The sequence below is a fragment of the Ischnura elegans genome, chromosome 3 (genome assembly GCF_921293095.1).
Source record: "Ischnura elegans chromosome 3, ioIscEleg1.1, whole genome shotgun sequence".
Lineage (NCBI taxonomy): Eukaryota > Metazoa > Arthropoda > Insecta > Odonata > Coenagrionidae > Ischnura > Ischnura elegans.
The window spans coordinates 55,211,628-55,233,757 of NC_060248.1; the positions used below are offsets into that span (position 1 = coordinate 55,211,628).

General features: G+C 35.5%; 2 protein-coding genes across 2 annotated transcripts in view; one reads left to right on the forward strand and one right to left on the reverse strand.

Annotated features, from left to right (window-relative positions):
* Window positions 1–1,276: 1,276 nt before the first annotated feature.
* On the reverse strand, window positions 1,277–14,915 carry LOC124155812 (eukaryotic translation initiation factor 3 subunit C). The gene is made up of 18 exons (XM_046529938.1): window positions 14,798–14,915; window positions 14,342–14,443; window positions 14,137–14,269; window positions 13,897–14,041; window positions 11,915–12,057; window positions 10,984–11,096; window positions 10,345–10,484; window positions 9,180–9,324; window positions 7,744–8,003; window positions 6,850–7,059; window positions 6,606–6,759; window positions 4,744–4,959; window positions 4,316–4,456; window positions 4,011–4,149; window positions 3,302–3,495; window positions 2,988–3,191; window positions 2,602–2,740; window positions 1,277–1,600 (listed from the first exon to the last, which is right to left on the reverse strand). Exons 2-18 carry the CDS (start codon window positions 14,429–14,431, stop codon window positions 1,491–1,493), a joined length of 2,676 nt encoding a protein of 891 aa, XP_046385894.1. The 5' UTR covers window positions 14,432–14,443; window positions 14,798–14,915; the 3' UTR covers window positions 1,277–1,490.
* A 1,118-nt stretch (window positions 14,916–16,033) lies between these two features.
* Window positions 16,034–22,130, forward strand: part of LOC124155813 — a 60,253-nt gene continuing 54,156 nt past the window's right edge. Inside the window, exon 1 of the mRNA XM_046529939.1 lies at window positions 16,034–16,375. Within this exon, the coding sequence (XP_046385895.1) occupies window positions 16,337–16,375 (39 nt within the window). The 5' untranslated portion in view covers window positions 16,034–16,336. The remainder of the gene's footprint in view (window positions 16,376–22,130) is intronic.

Genomic DNA, 22,130 nt, shown 5'->3' on the forward strand with positions numbered 1-22,130 from the left:
ATTAACAGAGGATAGTGTAATTACTTCCAATGTTGAGTTTAAAGAGGTCCTCTGACCTCAATTTGTACATGAACATTCCAGTTAAATTGGTACATAAGATCCTGCCTTTTTTTCTACATTTTAAAATTAGAAACGCGCCTATCCCTCAGTGGACCTGCATTGAAAAGAGCGGCAGAAGCCCGCTGGGAGCGGGTGCATCACGCTCGTAAGGGCTTATATTTGAAGGGGTGACTGTAATGCAAGGATGGCTATAGTACCATACAATTCATTTGGGAAACCATTCAAATAGGGGGGGGGGGGGGACAGAAGAATGATGAAAATCTAATGGATTAACCCTCTTAGTGCCACAGGCTGACACATTGGCTTTTGCTCCACAGACAAAAAGTGACAAGAGCTGATATATCGGCATAAGTGTAGACTGCACTTAAAATTTCAATAGGTTAATACACTTTGTTTTCTTATTTATCTAATGTATTAAAATATAAAAGCAAAAAAAATAATTCCCTCTCAGTAAATAAAAAAACACATTATACTGATACATAAAATAGGTAGTAACTTCATTTTGTTCATAGTAACAACAGCTTTTTTCATGAAGTGCTCAAAATTTTAAAATTTATTAAGCCATTCATTGGACTGCTGACTGGTGACGATAGCCATATTAATTTCTTGGTAAGATTGCATGATGCATCCCTCCCCAAACGACTTTTCAGGCTATATTTACTGTGATGACATCATACAGTATGTTCCTAATTAGAAGTGAGACAAGCAGAAGGATTAAAAAAGTATCATAATCCATGCCTTCACCATCTATTAACACTACAAATTTGCAATCAAAGTCAAAATTAAACCACACAATTTCACAATTCAACTATAGAAATGGTGTATCAAAACACCATAACAACTACAAAGGTAATCATCAAAATACTGCTGCCTCCATACCACAACAATGCAGTGAGACCTTTTAATGATAATTAGATCTTTTGAATAACTGATCGAGATGTTACACAGGGTCAAAAATCCTAAGAATGGTTTCATAGCTCCTCGCTCCCATCTCATAAGGTTTAAACCTCTATGTTTTGAAAAGCATTTCTCATAATTTGACATCCATGTATTATCAATAACATGATGTAAACAATTCTTGATCCCATAAAGTAAATGAAGATAAAATGAAGTACATATCTCTCGTAATTTCCAAGAAATAACATTTTAGTCCACTTGGTGTATTCGTTAACTTCACTATGAGTATTCTGTTCTATCTATAATAAAAAAGAACAAATAATTATGGGACACAATTTTATTCTCTACAATGCAAAGATTGCAGTGTTGCATACACTTGATTGTATTTTACTTCTTCAAAAGCCCAAGAACAAACCCAGGCAGTCCTTAACACAACATGATGAAATTTGTAGAGTTTTAACATAATACAAGACACACTTTCTCCATTTTGATAAAAAATACATAGCCAGAACTTTCACCCTTTATTGCTTCTCCTAATATGCCCTTGCTTCTCGGTTACGGCGATCCCAGTTCTGCCCTTGCCGATTATAATTCTGCCTATCCCTGAAGCCTCCAGGATTGCCACCACGATTGAAGTAGTTACCTATTGAAAAAGACAACGTTATCAGAGAACCCAAACACTAAATCATAATAAAAAAGCAAAATTACTTGGTTGATGCATGAATACACATTGTTAAAATCATTTTATTTAGCATATACATGTAATCTGACAGAAAATATTGCAGAGTACTCTATTTCTACAGCTGCAGAATTTTCCAATCAGTGAATTAGGAATAGCCACCTGAATGTGACCTATTATCGACATACTTCTCCAGAAAGTCATTTTCTGTTAGCTTTCAAGGCTTAAAAGGCTTGATTTATGGTTTACACAGTATGTTATGTCAGTCTTAGGGCATTGGAAAAATTAATTTCATAGACAGAGAGTAACGTTTAACTATCCAAAGACTACTTTAAAATATTAACAGCCAAAGGTGCAGTAAACAAGATGCCAAACAAAGGAAGATCACGAACAGGTGAAACAGGGTGGGAAACACACAAAATCCTAGCACAATTCTTAACACAGTAAATTAGGTCCCGTAATACCATCTATGTACTATTCAAGCTTCAAGTTTGAAAAAAGTTGTAAAAGAGCAAAGAGAGTATTTAAGCTTTAGATGGTGAAATAAAGAGAATGCACGGTCAACATTCAGCAACTTCATCACTACCTGTTACAGATTGCAATTGTTTCTACATCTTATCCTTCACTGATGAATAAAGTAGTCTGTTTTAGATGCTTGAATTTTAAGTGAGACAAGAAAATTATCAATTCTTTTTGGACACTGCATGCTATCAAAAAATTGACAGACCTTAAACCTGCACAAAATTTTCTACTTATTTTAAAGGTTCAATTTTCACCTAAGAATATGCAGTAAAAAAATTGGGCAATAAAGAAACACAAATTTTAACAAAATGAAAGAAATCAAAAACTATTAAAAATGTACACTGGTAGAATATTTCATTCCACAGAGGCGTTTTTTTTTACTTACATGCTACTGAGGTGTATATAACTTTAAAAAATGAAAGACAATATAGTTTTTACTTTACCTTGCTTCATTTCAAATATTCTTTCATTGGAATCGACAAGATTGTTGACCTTATCAGTTAGTTGAAGGGCCAAGGATTGGAGACGACTAGGTTCACTTCTGTGCATGACCACAGTCTGTGTTGGATCATCCAATGAAGCCTATAAGTCAAAGCAAAAGGTACATATGAGTAACTATCAAACGCAAGTGGAAAAGCTTTCACAATTAAAAACTAAATGCACAATAATTTTTATTGATAATAGAATTGCACAACTGGGAAGGCACAAAAGTTGCCATTGGATCTATATCACACAATACTGGCTACCACACATTCAAAATTGAAGACAGCAATGGGAAATTAAGCAATAAGATATGATAAAACAACTGGGAAGCCACAAAAAAAATTACCATTAGCTCCTCATTAATGATCATCTTGCTGATTATTGAGTGAACAATAGACTGATCCAGCTCAAACATTTCTGCCAATGTTGGCATTGATATAGAATCATACACGTGGGAGTATGTGAACAGGTATGTTCTCAAGGCCTCTTCTTGAATTAGACGGCTAAGCATATCCCTGACTCGATCAGCCTGATAAAACAAATCCCATACCTAAAATAAAAAAAAACAGAAAGAGATTTTATTTAATAATATTCCCATTAATAAGAAAACTATAATACGTTCACTGAAACACACAATATTCTACAAAAAAAGCTGCTCACCTTGGCATTCATTTTCTCATTGATGATAAAATTTTTACAAGCACTCCAATTACCATTCCTCATAGCTTTAGAAGCTGCAACCACATGCTCACGCATTGACTCTGGTGGCCCTACCAAAGACTGGCGTTCACTTGAACGCAGCTGCTGATAAAATGTCTTGGAGATCATTCGTCGCCTTGCATCGAACTCATGTGCTATAAATTAACAAAGAAAGAAGATGTTTCATTCCAATAACAATCTTAAATCATTATTATGGAAATACCCAAGAAGGAACCATCAAAACCATAATTAATACACTGATAACAACTTTCATCATTATTCATTCAGGGAGGATCATTACAATCAAATTAAATTTCTTATAAATGAGACTGACACTGAAAGACCCAAAAGAAGGATTGATGGATGGCACACAGATTTAGAGAAATAATAACATTAAACAGTAGGTTAAATTATGAGGAGTTCAACATCTGCCCTTTCTTAGTAAAATTTTTGCAATAGCTTTTGCACGCAATGGGATGAATTGTGAGCTTCAAGAAGATAGAAATGAAGCAAATAATATGATGGCAAATTTTTATATTTTGCCACGCTATTTTTCAGCTACCACTGGCATGCATACTTTAATTATGTTCCAATTTCCACCTAACTGAACGTAATGATTTCTGTATTCTGTATCAGTAGGATCACAGATTTAGAAAACTCAACCACTCACCAGCCATGTATGGAATTTCAATGAGCATAGCTGAAACAAGATACACACACTCCAGAAGCTCTAAATTGATGTGCATATGGAATGGCATCTGTCTTTGCTTTTCTATCTTTTCTTGTTCCTTGCTCCTCTCATGCTGACGCTGTAAAATCAAAAATATGAATCATATAATAATGTAATGAATGAAATGATTCGTGATTCATGTAATGGAAAAGCAGAAACAATTGACGATCAATAGCATACATATTGCATTGCTCGAATTCTTTATAGTAAGGCAGAGTTTGCAAGGTATATCAAACATAGCTTACCTGAGGAAGAAGACCTTGCGCAAGTAATTCCTTAACCTTTCCAGTCATCATTAGGTCAACAAGACAATTGTGGGCATCCTTGATGTTAGCATGCCTGAATGCACACAGTCCAAGGTGAGCCATTGTTCTATTGTACAGAATCTGTTATGGAGAGTTGGTTAAATTGGATTACCTCATAAATACAAATATTAAAATAATTTTTTGCCACCATATTTTCTAACTACCGTCAATATGCATACTTTCATTGTTTTCATTTAAACCTATCTTCATAGAACAAATAGAAAATTGACCAGCCAAAAAAGCCAAATTTTTTACAAGTTGACAGAGAACATAACTTTTCATGCACACCACATAATATTTCACTAAGGCTAATTCATGGTATTTACGTAAACATTATGATCACGACAGTGATTAACAAAAATAATTACCTGAGTAGGAGGATCAGAATGCTGGATAGCTTCTTGAAGATGTGACATAAGCATCAGATCACGGGCTTGGAACCAGTTATCATGCAAAGCATGGTGGTATATATGCGCAAGGATGGCACGAGTCCTAAGACGATCTGTTCCATCTTTAGCATATATGTATTTGCAAAGAGTCTCCATGGTATTCACTGATGTAGTAGTGCCCTCAGGTAACAAGGCCTGAAATGTTTCATATAAAATTTTGAATTATCGTTAATTAGCTCTGAACATTTTAAAAGGATATAAATATTTATGGATGGCATTAGAGGCCTGCATCAGCACACAGAAAAAATTGATCCCCACAGAATAAACAGTGACATGTGCAATGACTTATTGTAGTACGAAAGTGCAATGTTCAGAAATCTTACCAACAATTGCCACATACATTCATATAATATTCCCACAACAAAGGCTTTCATTACATTATTACATACGTTGGAGTGTCTATAAAAGTCTCAGAAACTCGTTTAAAGAGGGTAATGTATGCGAGGTTACTATTGAAGCACAACTAAGACTAAAAAAGACAATGCCGAAGAGAGGGCTAATCTGTGATTTGAGATTTAAGAATAGACATGCAAGCATAAACATGAAAAATGTAATGTCACTTATTTGATATCGAAATATAAAAAAATGACATCTAAATAATCCTAAAACCACTGAGTAATCAAAGGCACCTGTTCACAATAATATTACAAAACACACATTACTAACAATTAAAAGGGATGTAGCTGAACACATCCAATATTTAAATATTTATGCCTTATAAGCTGATTTGCTTCAACCACAATATTCATTATGGAACACCTAAAGCAACTACAATGGATATTTCTAGACTGAAGCTTTTGCAGCACATGATGACTAAATTGACAACCGGGCGTATGCTGCGTGATGTACTACAAGATTCAGATTTTGTGACCCAGGGCTGGTAACTTACTCATTAGAAATTCACGAAAACTCCAAGCCATATCTCCTAGTGCATCATGTGGCATACATCAATTTGTCATCGATAGATATTATTTTTGCTGGTCAAATATCAAGTGATGTAACTCGGGCACTAACAGCAGATTGCCTAACTACCAAGCAACACCTTTCCATTTAAATAATTTATTCTGAGGCTCTACATCATTGGCAGTTGAAAGGTCATTACATGAAAAACCGGTTAAAGCAGGAAAGGGCATTTCTATGATTAGAAAGATTTCTTCCCCCAACCACTAAACTGAAAAGAAAATATTGTTATTGGCTCAGAATTTTTTGCGCTGCCAAGTTAATACTCAGCATGATCTCACCACCTCACTATCTTGGCCGATGCAAACTATGGTTTAGATCATGGTCTCTAGGGTAACTCCCCAGGGCAGTTGGTCCACCTCCTCTGACATTTCAAAAACTAAGTTTGCTGTCATCCTCAGGGACTGAGAGTTGTGCCTATAAATTCCTGGTCTTATATACAAAACCAGGAATCATCACTTAACCTAAGACCTTTCTTATCACCACTGCCCACCTAAAACTGAGGATAGTGTCAGAGAAAGGGTTGGGTCAAGGCCTAGTTAACCACATTTACACAACAGTTCCCTGAAGATCACCAAAGTAAAGCAATATTTGGCCAATACTAAGGTTGCCTGGGTGATAATTTTCAACTAAACCATGGTGCTCCTGCCTCTGTGTACTAATGGAAGGTAGATTAAAGAGGGGTTTGGACAATCTTCCACAGAAAGTGGTGCTTCCGTAAAACAACAAAAATAGACATTCACAAACAAACAAGCAGAGAGCATCGACCACTATTGTATTTTCTTAGAGATTAAAATAAGAGGTTGAGTAATTACACATACTTGTTTCTGCTTTGGAACTTCCGGATCAAATTTATAATACAAATGCTCAACTTTACGAAGATAAATACAGCAGAGGTCGGAAGGTACAGCATTTTTCTCGAGATACTCCTGCACCTTGTCGATGATCTGGCAAACTTTCTTCTCATCTTTCAACCTATAATGATGAGAGCAAATTCAGGCAATCTCAATAGCGCTCGCTCCCAACATACACGCTCAACAGTGTAATGACCAAATCAAAACCTACCTTTCCACATATTCATTGGAGTGAGGATCACATTCTTTGAGAAGCTTGGTGAATTCCTCATCCAAACGATCCACTACAGTGAGGACACAGCCCCTGATCTTATATGGTGGTTTATCAAAAACTTCTGTCTCTTCAAGAATCTGCTCACTAATGGTCAAATCTTGTGTTTCTAATACCATATTCAATGTTTCCACAATTCGATCCAGCAACCTGAAATGAAATAAATTTTGTGACTTCTTTGAAATGCTGCTAGGGAGACTGCAAGATGCAGATGCATATTTAAGTGATCAAATAATAAGAAAAGAAGAGGTATTCTTCAACTGATATATATATAGTTATAATTAATTTCCTTTTTGTTTAATTACAAAAAGGAAATTAACTACAAACCAACAAAAAACTTGGACTAATCCAAGTTTCAAAGAGGCATATGATTAATGGAGTTAACTCTTCTTTCAACATTTCCAACTTCATGCCAAAATATAGAGAAGGCTAGTAATCAGAACAGCTCCAGAACTCACAAATTTTATGAGAATAAAAAGCTAGTAAAATTTGGTTACTCTATCTAAGTGCAAGAATTAATTACAACAAAAACTATGTATTTGTATGGTTGGTTGGATTTACATATCAGAGGAATCACCATAATCCAAAGGTATTACCACGCTGATTGAAAGTGAGACATAAGGAGGAGTAATTGGGTTATCCTTCTAATCTCAGCATTCATTTAGCATTTCCAATGGTTTCTGCCTTTTCATGATCAAACATTCACCTTTAATTCCTTTTTTTTTTCTAACATCCCTCAGAAGTAAGCTGGACAATAGATCACTTTGAATAACTTTGTGTAAAACCCTGATAGTTAAAGTGATAAGGACATACATATATAAAAGTTCTACTTACTTTTCCCAATACTCAGGCTTCATTGCATCAGACACTTTGGGGTTATAATCAAATATAGATGAAATGATGGCAAATTTTATCTTGATCACAACAGCAGGTCCTAGATTGTGTGCCTCAGCAACAGCTTGCAACTCGTGCAGCAGTTCTATCTGCTCCCTCCTATCCGTTCTTTTCTTACCACGAGCAGCCACAATCTCACTTAGTTTTTTAACCACCAGACCAATGTCAATCTCTGCATCCTTCGCAAACATTTTTGGTTTCTGGAAATTAAAATTTATACGAAGGATAAATGTTAGGAAAAAAAGATTAACAGTCCCAATAACAGCAACAACCAAACCCCAAAGTGAAAGCAGCAAGTCAATACAATACAATTTTACAAAATAAACTGGCATACATTAATTGTGGCTATGTTATCAAAGAAATGAATAAATTATGCCTTTAAGCAGGAATCAAGTAATGAAAAGTACACAAAAATAATTTTTCTGAAACTTTTAGCGAAAACTGTAAACTGGCCTTTATCCATAACAAACCAACATCTATGCATCCACTAACACATGCAGCAACTTATATAGGAAAAAAATATTTCAATATCGGCAATAGTTAAGCTAAACATAATGATGCAACATGACAATTATTCTTGTTCTGTTATATTTACAAGAGCGATAAAATGGCAGGCTACAGGTCGGTGCCACAGCATAAAACATTATTGGGCAAATAATTATTTTCTTGTGTTCCTAAAAAAGGAGATGTAATATTTTGGCACTGCTTAGTTGAATACTGAAATTTAAGCATGCATAGTTGTTTCTATATCCTAAGTTTTTATGACTGTTACCACAGCATAATATTACACAGAGCATTTATTGCCTTCCATAAACAATATGACGAAGAATGAAAATAGTTCTCCTTTTATGCTGATGCATTTAAGGAAATACACAATATAGAGTAGGTCTCAATTTTAGCAAAAGAAAATAATATTAACAAAACAGATAAAATCAGAAAGTGGAATTTTCTGAGTGCAGTGAAAAGGTTCAGAGCTCACAAGCTACGTTTTCCTCATCAAATACTCTTATAAATTAAATATATTAAAGACCAAAACTCGTACTTCATCTTAACACTGTTTCGGTCATAATGATAGAAGAATGAGTCACTTTTTTTGGCCCATCTTCTCACGCCGATGGTCACAGCTACTTTGCTGCCATGTATATGACGTGAGTGACATGGTATACATAGCTGAATGCACTTGAAAACTCAAGTGGAAAGGATCCAAGCATTAAAAGCAAAAGGAAAAAGATAAATACTTCCACGCAATGGGTGATTTCATCTTAAAATCTGCGGCAGGGAATATGTTAAAGCTCCATGACTTTGTCAGAAAAAGGTTTTATATACCACTTTCTAATGACCAGAAATCACTCAAGATGACAAAATGATGAACTTACGGATGGAATGGCAACACCTCCCTTCACTGTTTCCCACTCTCCGCCACCATCCTCCTCCTCTTCTCTCCTCTGCTTCCTCTTCTCCTTTTCCTTCTTCTCTTTCTTCTCCTTCTTTTTCTTCTCTTCTTCCTCCTTATCAGTGGTTCTGCAAACAACAGAAACAAAATGACTGATCACAAGGAACTCATCTCTCCATTAAAAGCAGTATTGTTCTCAACCAGTACAGATATTCAAAGAGATTTAAACACTATCAACTACCAAAAAAAAATTCCATATGAATGAATTTTGATATTACTAAACAAGGTAGAACCAGAATTCATACATGTTAATGCATAATTTACACTAATGAATGATGCTATCAAATTGTTATAGATTAATGGACCGAGGGAAAATGGACCCAAAGGCTACTAACAGCAACACTGAATAATTCAAGGAAATAACTGCTGACCTGCCAGTGGTGCATCAACACAGTCACACGGAGGTGAACAAAATGTGCGAATATTTCAGAGTAAAAATCATTAGCCTTGACTGGGATTAAAAACCAAATCCGCCTATTCTACAGATTCTTAGAAAATAGATTAGCTTGCACTTAGAACATAGATTCTACCGATTCTATTTTCGAAGTACAAGCTGGCGATTCCCAGTCGAGGCAAATGATTTTTACCCTAAAGGATTTTAGCAAATTTTGGAACAGTGAATAATCTACATGCAACCAATTCATTTAGCTAATGCTTAGATACATAATTACAAAGAAAGTGATAATGAAGAGAGAGGTACTCAAATCAATAGTTATTATCCCACATTGAAAATAATCATAACTGGGATTCTTAGTTAGTTACATTCTATTTAGGATTTCATAAACAGCTAAACATACTACAAAATGTCTAAATTGGGTCATTATTTTAGACTGATTCAGAATTTCTCAAATCTTTAAGCAGATACATGGAAAAGCATTTTACAACATGAACTTCAGCATTCAAAAAGTCGCAAATCCTAATTGCAATTAAATGAAAACAATCATAAGTTAACAGCAATACTTTTTTATGACTAGTATAGGAAATATAACTGAAATGTAAATGTTATTCCCAGCTTATCAAGAGATGAAAAAAAAACACATAAGTAAAAAAGAAAGTAAGGGCATGTGAGAATTGTCAATGAACAATACCTCTTTAAAAATCTTTCTCTGTAAGTCATATTTTGATTATCTTCATCACTGCTGTCTGTTTCATCATCAGAATCAGATCCCCAGTCCATGGAATCCTCACTTCCTTCTTCATCATCATCTCTATCTTCCACAGTAGGTCCCTGAAATAAAGAGCCAAGTTGATATTATGGACAAAACTTATTCTAATCAAACAGAGCTTAGTAGACACTTAAACCAAGCTTGAACATAGTAATGAATTCCACGGATATAGCATGGCTTATGGAATATTAGTTAATAGATTTATATATAAATATGTACAAGTATTTATCCCATCTCATGTCTAGCTCATTCAATTCCATTACATAATTTAACCCATTTGGGATTAAGTTCTTGATTTGACCAAAAAAACATGCTGTAGATAATTGGGTTGAATAATTTTAAAATGTGACTTTAGTGATGAACCGATAATTTTCCGGGAAATATAATTAATTTTATCCCAACGTAAAAGAAAAAAAATCAATTCAAATTTCTACAAAAAATTGATTAACTGAAGGTCAGTTCGTCAATCTCATAAATTTTCTTAAATCTTCCTCAACTAAAAAAAATGAAACAATTGAAAAAATACAATGACATATAATATCAGAAAAAATTAAGTTATACCTTAACAAATTTCATGGCTTCTGGTGCTTGGAAAGTTGTCGGCTCAGCACTCCCAGATTTTTTAAAAGCAGCTGCTCCACTCTCCTCTCCCTCTGATTCTTCTGCAGCATCATCTGAACAGAGAAAAATTCATCCATAAGTGTGCAAATAGTTGCCATTCTAAAGTACACTAAATCCTTAAAATTTAGTTTATGTTATACAGCAGTCATAACACCCACCAATAACCAGCAAATGGATTTTTCTAAAGGTATTTAATGTAATGGATGCATAAAAATAAAAAAGAGCAAAATGAGCAGTCCCTTTGTCCTATGGTGAGGCATGGATACAAAATCCCTACCAAGAAAAAGTGGAAATTAAATAAATATCAGGTCAGAGGGTTTGATTTCAAGCATAGCAAATGATTGCTCCAAAAGAGTAAAGAGGTCGAGGAAATGAAATCAATTGCCATTTATTGACTTTAGAATGGATATTTCAGCCCACTGTTCAATTGGAGATGCATGGTAATGTTGTACACCACATAAAAAAGAACATAGGGCCCCAAGAAGTTAAATTGTAAGACTGCACCACGAGTATGGAGAGTAAATTTAAAATGCACGAGAAAAGCCAAGAAGTGGCTTAACATGCATTACATGATTACTGTGGCCTGGTTGCACAACATACCAACTTCTGTGAATTTATGAATGTTACATGAATCGTTTAAGCATATTGAAACTTGAATAAACACATGAACCAAAATAGATTAGGCTCGATATATGTTATCAATGCATTCATACAAGTTTGGTGTCTACACAAAATATTTTTGCATCCATTCTCACATCATGCACTCACATATTAACACAAAAATTTTATTGAATTTAGCAACCAGACCTTCAGATCAAATACTCCCCTTTTTTAAATCAGGCATTGAACAGGAGGTGGATATACCACTAACCTTTTTCTTCCTCTTCATCATCATCACCCTGATCAGGATTTTCCCTGAATTTGGCAATATCTTCATCAAAATCCTTATTATACTTCCTCAACTTTTGACGAAGAGATGACAGCGACTTGGAATTGTTCTTTGACATATTTTTCCTTTAATATGTAAAAAAAAACACATTTACTCAAGGTTGCAAGGATGCCATTATGCTAAGGAAGTACTCAAGGACTTCATCACGTTATGCCCTATAGGCACACATGGGGGGGGGGGGGGGGGGGGTAAGCAAAGGTGACCTGGAGCCCACGTATCTACCTATAGACTCGCAAGTCAATAAAATAATTTATCTCATTTGTAATCAAGCTCTGGAATGGAGCGACAAAGAATGAGATAATATGGTTGAATAACTTCAATATGTGATACATTTGATGAAAAATAATATAAAATTAAAATGACAATATTAACTTCAACATTCCACTTAAAATAAATTTATTAACATGACCCATAATTTGAAGCAAAATTTCATCCTGATGTGAGCTGGAGAAGAAGTACTGATTTAGGACCCAGGTTGTTTAGATAGCTTAATTTAATGTGTAATCGAGAAGTTGAATCTTCATTTTCACCGAGAATTTGATTACGTTTTTGAAACTCAATTTGATTAAGTTAGCAACAAATAACGATACCGAATAAAAGGTATTCACTCGCACTATCTCATTCATACTTTAGTAAAAAGGTGAACAGACTCACTGCAGTGACTATTGATACGGAATATAAAGAAAAAGCATCTATTAGCCATCAATAAAGGTAAAGATCAATGAATTTCATCTCTAATCTACATTAACTCATCAACTTCTGCAGGAGGGAGGTTCACACTCCATAATCCCCTTCTATCTGTGCTTACAACTCATTTGCTAACACATGAGTCGTTATTTTGAAAGCCATGAATTGTTTGATAGCATAGTCCCTCATTGGTGAATGCCATATCAGCAATTTGTTCCCTGATCACAACTTGTACACATTTAAAATCATTTGACAAAAGTATGGAACAACTCTTAATAAAATTCACGCAGTAAATTTGGCATTAGGGCCACACCAGAGGAAAGCCTGTTCGCTGAGTCGTGCTCCCTAAAAGCTCTGAAAGATATCAAGGAAAGGGGAGGGGGTGCCACGTAGAGAAAATTGGACGAGGCTAATATTGATTCGTGGTCAAATATTTCGAAGAGGGAAAAGGGAGAGAAACCCCAAGAAACTGTTTGCAAGACAGTACTCCCCCTGGTCAAAATTGGGCACTTGCAGATGAGACACGAACTTTCAAACTTAAAGATCTATTCAGGCATGAGGGAAAATTCTCATTCATGTGTCTAGTAGGACACTCCAACCAAACTTGCGATTGGCTGGAAGTATGAAAGCCAAAAAAATTATCTAATATTGGTAATGCTAACACATAGCATATTAGTGTTGAAGTTTTCCTAAACTTCAAGTCCAAATAATAACCCTCGCTTTTCTAATCAAAATGTAATATTTTTGGGAAAAATGACATTCACTCCATCTCATAAGAAGCATCGTGGCCAGAAGCATTACAATAGCATAATTTGGGCCAAAAGTTACAACTTCAGCTATACATTTTTTATTGAAGTACACACATCCCAAAACCCCAAAATATTTTTCTTTTCAGGAAAGAGGCAATAGAAATATTATAGCTAAGGTTTTTAAACTCGACCTTTCAATTGTTCATAAACTGGCAGTAAATAAAAAGTAGAATGAATTAAAATGGATGTTTTTTTATAAGTTTAAAGTCAATAATTCAATTTTCAGCTTGTGAGCAAAATTACCGACTCAGAATCAGTCATTTTCTGAACTCATTTTCACCAAGCTTCCTTTCCAAATAAATGGCTTGGAGGTCAGACACGGAAAACACACAAAATTATGGTAGAAAATTCTATCATACTATCAAAAAGAGGAGGATGACATAGGTAGGGAGTAGAATGGTATCTTACCTGCCATCTCGATCTTCCCAGACCTTATTAATGAAGTCTTCCATTTCCACAAGACAGCGAAGATAGAAACGTGGAGTCACACCGTTTTCTTCTTTAGCAATTACAGGGAGGGCTTTCTGATAGGCTCGAGTTAATTCTTCAAAGCCTAGTTAAGAGATGTGAAGGGGGTTATAACAATATGTTTGATACATCGATCCCTTAATATCATCGTTATAGGCATACATATCCACTTATACTTACTGGAAAGCATACTGCTCATATCTTTAATCTTTTTGAAATTTCGAATCAGCTTGATCAAATTAGTTAAATCTTCATAACGTTTTTCCTTGGTGGAACGAACCACCCTCTTCGTTTCTTCTTCATCGTCACTGAACTAAAGAAAGAGCACAATTAGATTGTCTACATAAGGCTGTTTAATAATGACTATGCAGCTGATAATAATTACCGTAAATGTTGTCTGAGGAAGACGTGGAGCTTGCTCCTCCTCGGATGAGCTCTCCGTCTCCGAATCAGATCCAGCAAAAAATCGACTCATTTTCGTAGATTACTAGAAACAAAATGTAACTCGTCAGACCAAAACTCAAAACACGAGATAACACCTAGCCCTCCAGACGCAAATGCGACTGGACACATAATTTAATTTAACACCGCATTCTTCACAAGAAATGTTAAAATTGAATGAGAGCGAAACTCATGCAACCACACGAATAGATACAACTGGAATAATTGACATTCAAAACACTACATTATTCGTAATGCCGATTACATGCAACAGCTAACACAACCAATATGGGACACAATTGTAAGCATTAATCGTTTTAAAGACGGCTGAAGGGTTGCCGCAGGAACACTAAATACGATTATTAATTTATAATGCATGAAATATCAAGAAAAAACTCACTAAAATCTCAAAATTATAAATAGGAGCACACAACACCGGAAAAATTGACGTGTTTTCAGCACCACATTGGAAACATGAAGGCAAATCTTCGCCCTCTGCCGCTATTGAACGTAATCACGTAATGAAAGAAAAAAGAGTAGCGGCCCGCGTCAACTATAGCACTTCAACTCTCGCGGGAATATATAAACGTGAAAAAATTTGTATAACATTTACACCCACCAATTTGGTTTAAAACCAAAAATAGTCCAATAAAATACTAAAGAAAGATTAAAATAGTATTTTGATTAATTTTAATTCATTACTGAATTTTAACTGAATGAGATATAAATTTACGACTGTATTATTGATTATGCTATTGGTGTCATGAAATTCAATGGTATCTTCTATACTGTAACTTGGGTTCTTACACCACAATGGAAGTGTATAACAACTGTGATTCCTATTGAATTAGCTGTGAAACTACTATCATTATCTTTTTTGAATTAATTATGATTTGTCAGGGTGACCAAAGACCTTTTATGCCTTCAAATCGATTCTTTGGCAGACGTGCAACATGGGCCTAAGTCCAAAATGTCAAATGAAGGAAAATACGAACGCGTAAATTTCAGCTCTTTAATAAACGCTTAATTTTTATGAATGATAAATATTTATATAGAAAAAAGGATAGCCAGATCTTGCTGGCTATAAATTATCATTGTTGCATTTACATTTTAGAGGATTGTAATTGCATTGTTTAGCGATTTTAAATTCATGAAAATTATCATTTAGCAATGACAATCACTTTTGAAGAAATAATGTAAGATCGTTCTGATTTATGGAGCTGGGCGTTTATTAATTCAAGCACGCTCCATAGCAAATGCCATTTCGCGTTTGTGGATTGTAAATTTGGATACGACGTGAAATTCGGTAGAAACAAATCTGTAAGCCTTAAAAAAAATAATGTTTATCTGGCCCTCCCTCACACTCCTTTTCAATATCCCGCCTTACCTCCAGCCCGATCGTCCCCAATTCGAGTTTACCGTTACCTGCCTTACATACACCTCAACTTCCTTCATCCAGCGTTGCCGCTCTCTCGAAAAAAATAAAAACTATTCGACTGAGGTGGGAGATGGCTGGATATTTTCTTTTTTTCTAACCGACCATCTTGATGCGGCAACACCGTGACGTAGAAGTTCAAGGGCTCTCCCCCGCGACTCGAGGAATAATGTGCCATTGAGAAGGTCCCTCTTGGTTGAGGGCAGTCGAGAGTAGGTCTCCAACACTCTTGGCCTAGTGTCACCTCAACTTCGGGGCACGCAGGACGTGTACCTACAGCTGAAAGTGCCCTCCGGTTCGAAAGGCCCTCCAGATCCTTGTGTTTTAAGAAGCAGTTTATCGGATTTAGGTGATATCGTATGACTGAATTCTTAGAGCATGACAGCGGAAAAGGAGTAACGATGACCCCGGGGAAACTCCGCGAGTTCTTTTTATATTGGTGAAATTTTAAAAGGACACTGACTTCCGTGTGGTGTTTTGGTGAAAAGTTTAACGGGAAGCACGATGGACGGATATTCCTACCTCATTCTAGGATTTTTAATGGTAAGTTAAATCCATTTATCTATTCATTAGCGCTTTATTTTGGCCAGCGAAGTGCAACTCATGCAAAAGTCTGAAGCGGAAATTCCAAATGCCGAATTCAAATATCATTGTAAAGAATCACTCAATTCATGTTTCATGGGAAATGCGTAGGGTGCTCCATTTCTGGAGGATATGCCATTTAGTCTGCCGCGATTGAATGCAGTAAATGTTCATAAATAGAGTATCATTATTTTGATTATCTATAAACCCAGATACCTCAAAGGAAAGAAAGTTGCCCGTTTATTTCAAGTATTATTTTTTTTTATTTTTTCAACTAACAAGGTTTTCCACCACACAATGAAAGATTAGTTCAGTATCCGAAAAAAAATCAAAAGAGAATACCCCTCGTCAACATATTATTAGTCAAAATCTCTGCTTGCTGAATTCTTGAAATTGAAAAAATGCCAAACCTTTTACTCAATTATGTTTTTTATGAAATCAAAGTCAATTATTCGGGTTAGGGTATCTGACGCCAGAATTCTCATCGCCGCCGGCACTTATTTAGATTGACAACTTCAAGCGTTACTTTTTGGAAGTCTCCTGGCAACCTTCCCTGTGTCAAAATTAGAGGAAAAACTCACGTGTTGTGAAAATGGGTACATTCATATCAGGAAAATACACAAATAAGATTCAAAATGACTATAATCATTAACGCCGACGAGTAATTCCTAAAACTAAAATGATACTTAAATATAAGGGCAGCGGCAGCTAAAGAAATTAGGTTTATTTTACATTTAAAACATGTAATATGGTACCAAATTATTGAACAAAGTGAGATATATTAGTGATGCATCGTAAGTGAAATGAAAATTATCATTCATAAATTCTTCGTTAAATGAAGTCATCGTTTTCTGTGAAAGATTGCCGACTACTGTTGGACAGCCAAAATGTGGACTTCAACGGCAAGTACTTTTAATACCTTTTTTATTAAAGGGGTAAGATAATTTTACATATGAATAATTACGAGGAGCATGCTTGGACATTCTTCGACATGAGGGGAAACTATGGGAGCCGGTAATGATTTGTATAAATATAATTGCGATGCACTTCGTCGTCAGAGAGAAACAGAAACTATGAATCTATTTTTTAAAATATGCATATGAAAAGGCAAAGAGGAAAAATGTTTTGCATTACGTAGATGATCATACAATTTCCGATGTACATATTCAAATTTTTTCGTAAATTTCTCTCAAGTTTGTCAGTAAGACAATAAACGGCGCAGAGTAAATAAGTTTTCTACCCGGTACTATAATTTAATGATAATAAGGGAGGGTATTGTGATATAAATCAGCCTTAATGTCGATAATGATGTAGGTAATGAAATATGTCTGCATATCAATACACAAAGACATGATTTTAAATAAATATTTAATTTGATAGTAATTTAGTTTCAGTGTAGATGCGTTAATCCGTCGTGCGTTTTTAATCCTATAAATTGAATTTAAACTTGGTAATTGCATTCTATGAAGCAATTTCGACTTTAAAATAACTTAGAAATGGGCTAAAAACCTATTATTGATTTTAATTAGGCGTAGATTATCATAAGCATTACGGGAGAACTATATTCCGCATTACGCAATTTTATTCGATAGCGTCAAGTTGGTCATGATGCCAATAATTTTTGCTTATGATGCCTATTTCCGATTATTGTTATAAAATACTATTCGAGGTAAGATTCTGGTCGGAAAATTGTCCCATTTTGGTTACTCGTGAACTTCCTATAAAGTTTCTACCAAGCCACCTGAGCCTACAAGGCCGCAGCCGCATTTGATATAAATGTTAGAAGCAACAGCAGAGCAGCTTCTCGAACAGGCGGAGTGAGGGATTCTTTGAGCATAAGACATTAGGAATACTGAGACAAAAATGATGGAAAATCCCGCATACTAAAAATACGCCGGTTCTTATTCGCAATTTTAACAACTACACCATGACCATCGTTTTGAACCTTGTGCCTTAGGCCTCGAGGTCTCATTTTGGCTACAGCAACGCGCGGCTGTTGTAAGTGTGATGGGTGCATGGCCATTTATAACCCAAAAAAATCGTGAAGATCTTGGAGACGAAATAAGGTATCAAACAACAGCCGTGGATTATGAAAGAAAAGGGCGGTAAAGAAGTTTTTATATGTATTTATTATGTGTGATATCAATAGTTTTCACCAGGTGGAGCCGGAGGAAGGAGGACTTTTGAAAGTATTTGAAAAAATAGGAATAAACCTCTGATTCACGAAGAATAAAGGACAAGACGATAAAAAATTGGTTGTGACGTATGAAACTTCTTTGTAGGACACCAAAAATCCTAAGGGGAGCCAGGTGGGCGCATTATAAGCGGCGACGGCAGAAGACTATAACGGCCTTAATGAAAGGAATTCAGGAAGAGGCGAACCACAGATGAAGGCCAAGGACGAATCTCGGGAAGTAGGTGATGGAAAACGTAGGCGGGAGAAGCAGCGTTGGGGTACAGAGATCGGATGTGTGAGAGCCGGACAAGGCCTGAACCCACCGGAAAAATGATTACATACCTACATATAGAAGGATTGCTAAATGTTAACGACTTTTTTCTTTCTTATTACGTATTATTTTTGCATTTAGGTATCGCACTCCCCTCTCCCGACTTTTTATTTATTTTTTTAAATATTAAATAATCGATTCACATGCGTTCAGGTGTGAACGCGAGCATATCGTTCACCATGTGTGGCTACAGAAATTCTTACATCTGTATTGCCGTATGATAAGGGTAGTGCTGTAATTTAGCTATAAGGGAAGAAGCAACGCCGGGGTGTAAAGATGGGATGTGAGCGAGCCGGACAATGGTTAAACTCACCGGAAAAATTATTATATACATACATTTTACAAACTAGAAGGATTGTTAACGATATTTTTCTTTTTTATTACATATTATTTCGGCATTTAGGTATCGTACTCCCGTCTCCCAACCTGGTTTTTTTATGATAGGGATCCACATGCGTTCAGATGTGAACTGGGACGTATTTAAGGGGGATTCACAGGGGTCATGAACCCCTAAATTTTTTGAAGCACTTTGTATTTTTATAGGTCCTATAGTTTTTGCATTCTTGTAAAGGAATAAATGGAGTGTATATGCAAACGCATTGCGACAATTCCCAAACGTGAAAGAAGTTTGAGTTGTATCTATAGTAGAGCGTAGAGCGAACGCCCCTCTCCCTGTAATCCTTATAAGGTCATATCCTTATAAAGATCCAAGGTCATATCTCCCCCTCCCCAAATTTAATGCTGAATACTCCCATGGATGCTGAATATACATGCGTACCGTCAACTCATCGTGTGGCTACAGAAAATGTTACGTCTGTTTTGCCTCACCATTATGTTAGGGCTAAAAATCCTTGTCCATTCGAAAATTAAATTTTGTCGTTGACCTGGAGAATAACGGTAAACTCGCTTCGTTAATCTTTCTATTCAAAGATTCAAGCGTTCTAACATTTTGCCAATTCAAAAAAATTGAACGTCCAAATTTAGCTCACTTAATTCAAATTTTAACCAAGCCAGGGCTAATCAGAAAGATTGAATGGTGGTTAGGAAAAGTTTTAAACATTTGTATGGGTATTTTACGCCTGTGATAAAAAAAATGAGTGAAATCAGGCTTCATGGGAACATTCCTTGAGAGAAACAATTTTATAAGTAATGATGCTGTGTATCTTCTGCTCTTAATTTTTGTGAATATAATTTTTGAAGAATATCTTGAATGTGTTGAAATACAACCCTGACGTCTTTACCACTAGTTTAGTAAAATGAATACTAAACGCAAATTATAAGTTTTTACTACACTTTTACCGTCCTTTTTTATATATTAAAATAATGCTTGAGATCCCATGTTACGGGAATCCTCTAAACTTCGTTAATTTGCTAATTAACTTACCACTCAAAGCCATTTATAAGTTTCGGTTTGATTGAAAATGAAAGCGAAATACATAAAGAAATATATATATTTGGCCAAGCATTTTTATTCTTTAAGGAGCTACATTCAATTAAGTACTATCACAGAAAGCCCGAAAAAACGCCGAATCAACTGCTCTGCTGAGCTAGGATCTTGCTTCGCTAATTAACGCTCGCAGAAACGGCTTCATTTATAATTTGGACCATTTAAAGGCTGAGAGCCTGACCGGTGGGTGGGAACTCATCTTCAAAACTTTCAACGGAGTGAGACGAGACTTTCCCCGCGTAACGTAGGAGTAAAGAGGACGCTGGGTCATGGGGATATTAGACCAAGAAGCGCTTGTTTCCCTGCACTGAGACCAAGTTTCCCAATCACCCAGCATCGCTACCACGACTCCAACTCCGTTGATATGCAAGGAGAAGCATTCCTTCTCTTAGAAGTGTTCATTTCGAACTTGAGCCGCCTGTAATTAGCAATCTTGTTGTCAGGTAGCAATTAAAGATTTTCTTTTGTTTATGCAAGGAGAATCATGTAAGAATAAGGAACCTCATTACTTTTAGTTCCCAAACTCAGTGCGCTGCATTTTTGAAAGCCGGCGATGTTTTGACTTGATTAGGTCCCATAATCAGAGCAAGAGATCTATCTGAAATCAAGGAGATGCCGTGAGAACTTATAACGAGCTAAGTCTCAGGATTAAGGCCAAGAAGCAGTCGTTGTCACCAGAGGCTGTAATTGGCTGGGAATAGGTGTTTAGGAAGCCCTTGGATGAGATTTATTTTCTCTTCTTGAGAGCCATGTAATTAGCATGAACTCAAATGAATGCATTATCAATTTAGTTTCTTATAAATTTTACCGAATTATATCAAAATTCTTCTGTCAAAAAACAGGGGAAGAACGTAGGGTATCTTTTCATGTAATGAAGAGTTGAACAGCTTTTTTTAGCGTAAAGTGCTGTGGACCAATTGTTTGAAAACGGGGAAGTTTAACCAGGGGTCCGAATTTCCTATCAGGATTTGTATTCATAACATTTTGATGCTATTAAAAATACAATAAATCATTTAAAAAAGTAGTTACAATAATAAAAAAGTATGGCGCCTAGGGTTTTATCATGTTCCTAATTTAACTTTTTACGCTCAACTCAAAATTTCCTTCAAAATTCATTCGATCTGCCCCTATTTTTCGGTCAACTGATCCAATAGCTATTACTAGATTAGGTTGTTTGAGGTATCAGTGAAATGAAAACGGAAAGAAATTTAGCATTAGTATGAGATAACAAGAGCATCAATCGGATGGCGTGTTCCTGCTTCATATTAATGGAAATAATTCACATCTAAATTCTAGTCAAAATTAGCAAAAATTGGAAGTTAAATTAGAACGTTTAGGTCACAAATACAACAATAATTTACCAAATAATTTTATCGCACAAAAAACGCTAGATAACACATGGACATGCTAACCTGCTCAAACTGCATTTTAAAACGTTTCATATCATTTGTACATACGATTACGAGGTATGTCCAATGCTGGAAATACAGGGACGCCGTATTTAATAAAAGGAGGTCTTTTTAGCAATACATGTAATGAATAATAAGTTCTGGTCAGATGAAGGTCTGAAAATATTGTGTGCCATAAAAACCTGGGTAAAAATGGAATTTTTTATACCGTGTTTTGTGACAAATTTTCTTTTTCCTTCAAAATAAAGTTATAATTATTTTGGAAAATAAAGCCATCATAATATTATTTCAAAACTATCCATTTATGAGGATTTTTTTACAGTAGATGCGTCACTCAGAATATGATTCCTATC

Excerpts from the sequence above, each read along its gene's own strand:
- LOC124155812 (XM_046529938.1), bottom strand. The coding sequence starts at position 14,431 with ATGAGTCGATTTTTTGCTGGATCTGATTCGGAGACGGAGAGCTCATCC. Across the intron at positions 10,485-10,983 it reads AAGCCATGAAATTTGTTAAG|GGACCTACTGTGGAAGATAG; the intron begins GTATAACTTAAT and ends TCTTTATTTCAG. Across the intron at positions 7,060-7,743 it reads AAGCCTGAGTATTGGGAAAA|GTTGCTGGATCGAATTGTGG; the intron begins GTAAGTAGAACT and ends ATTTCATTTCAG.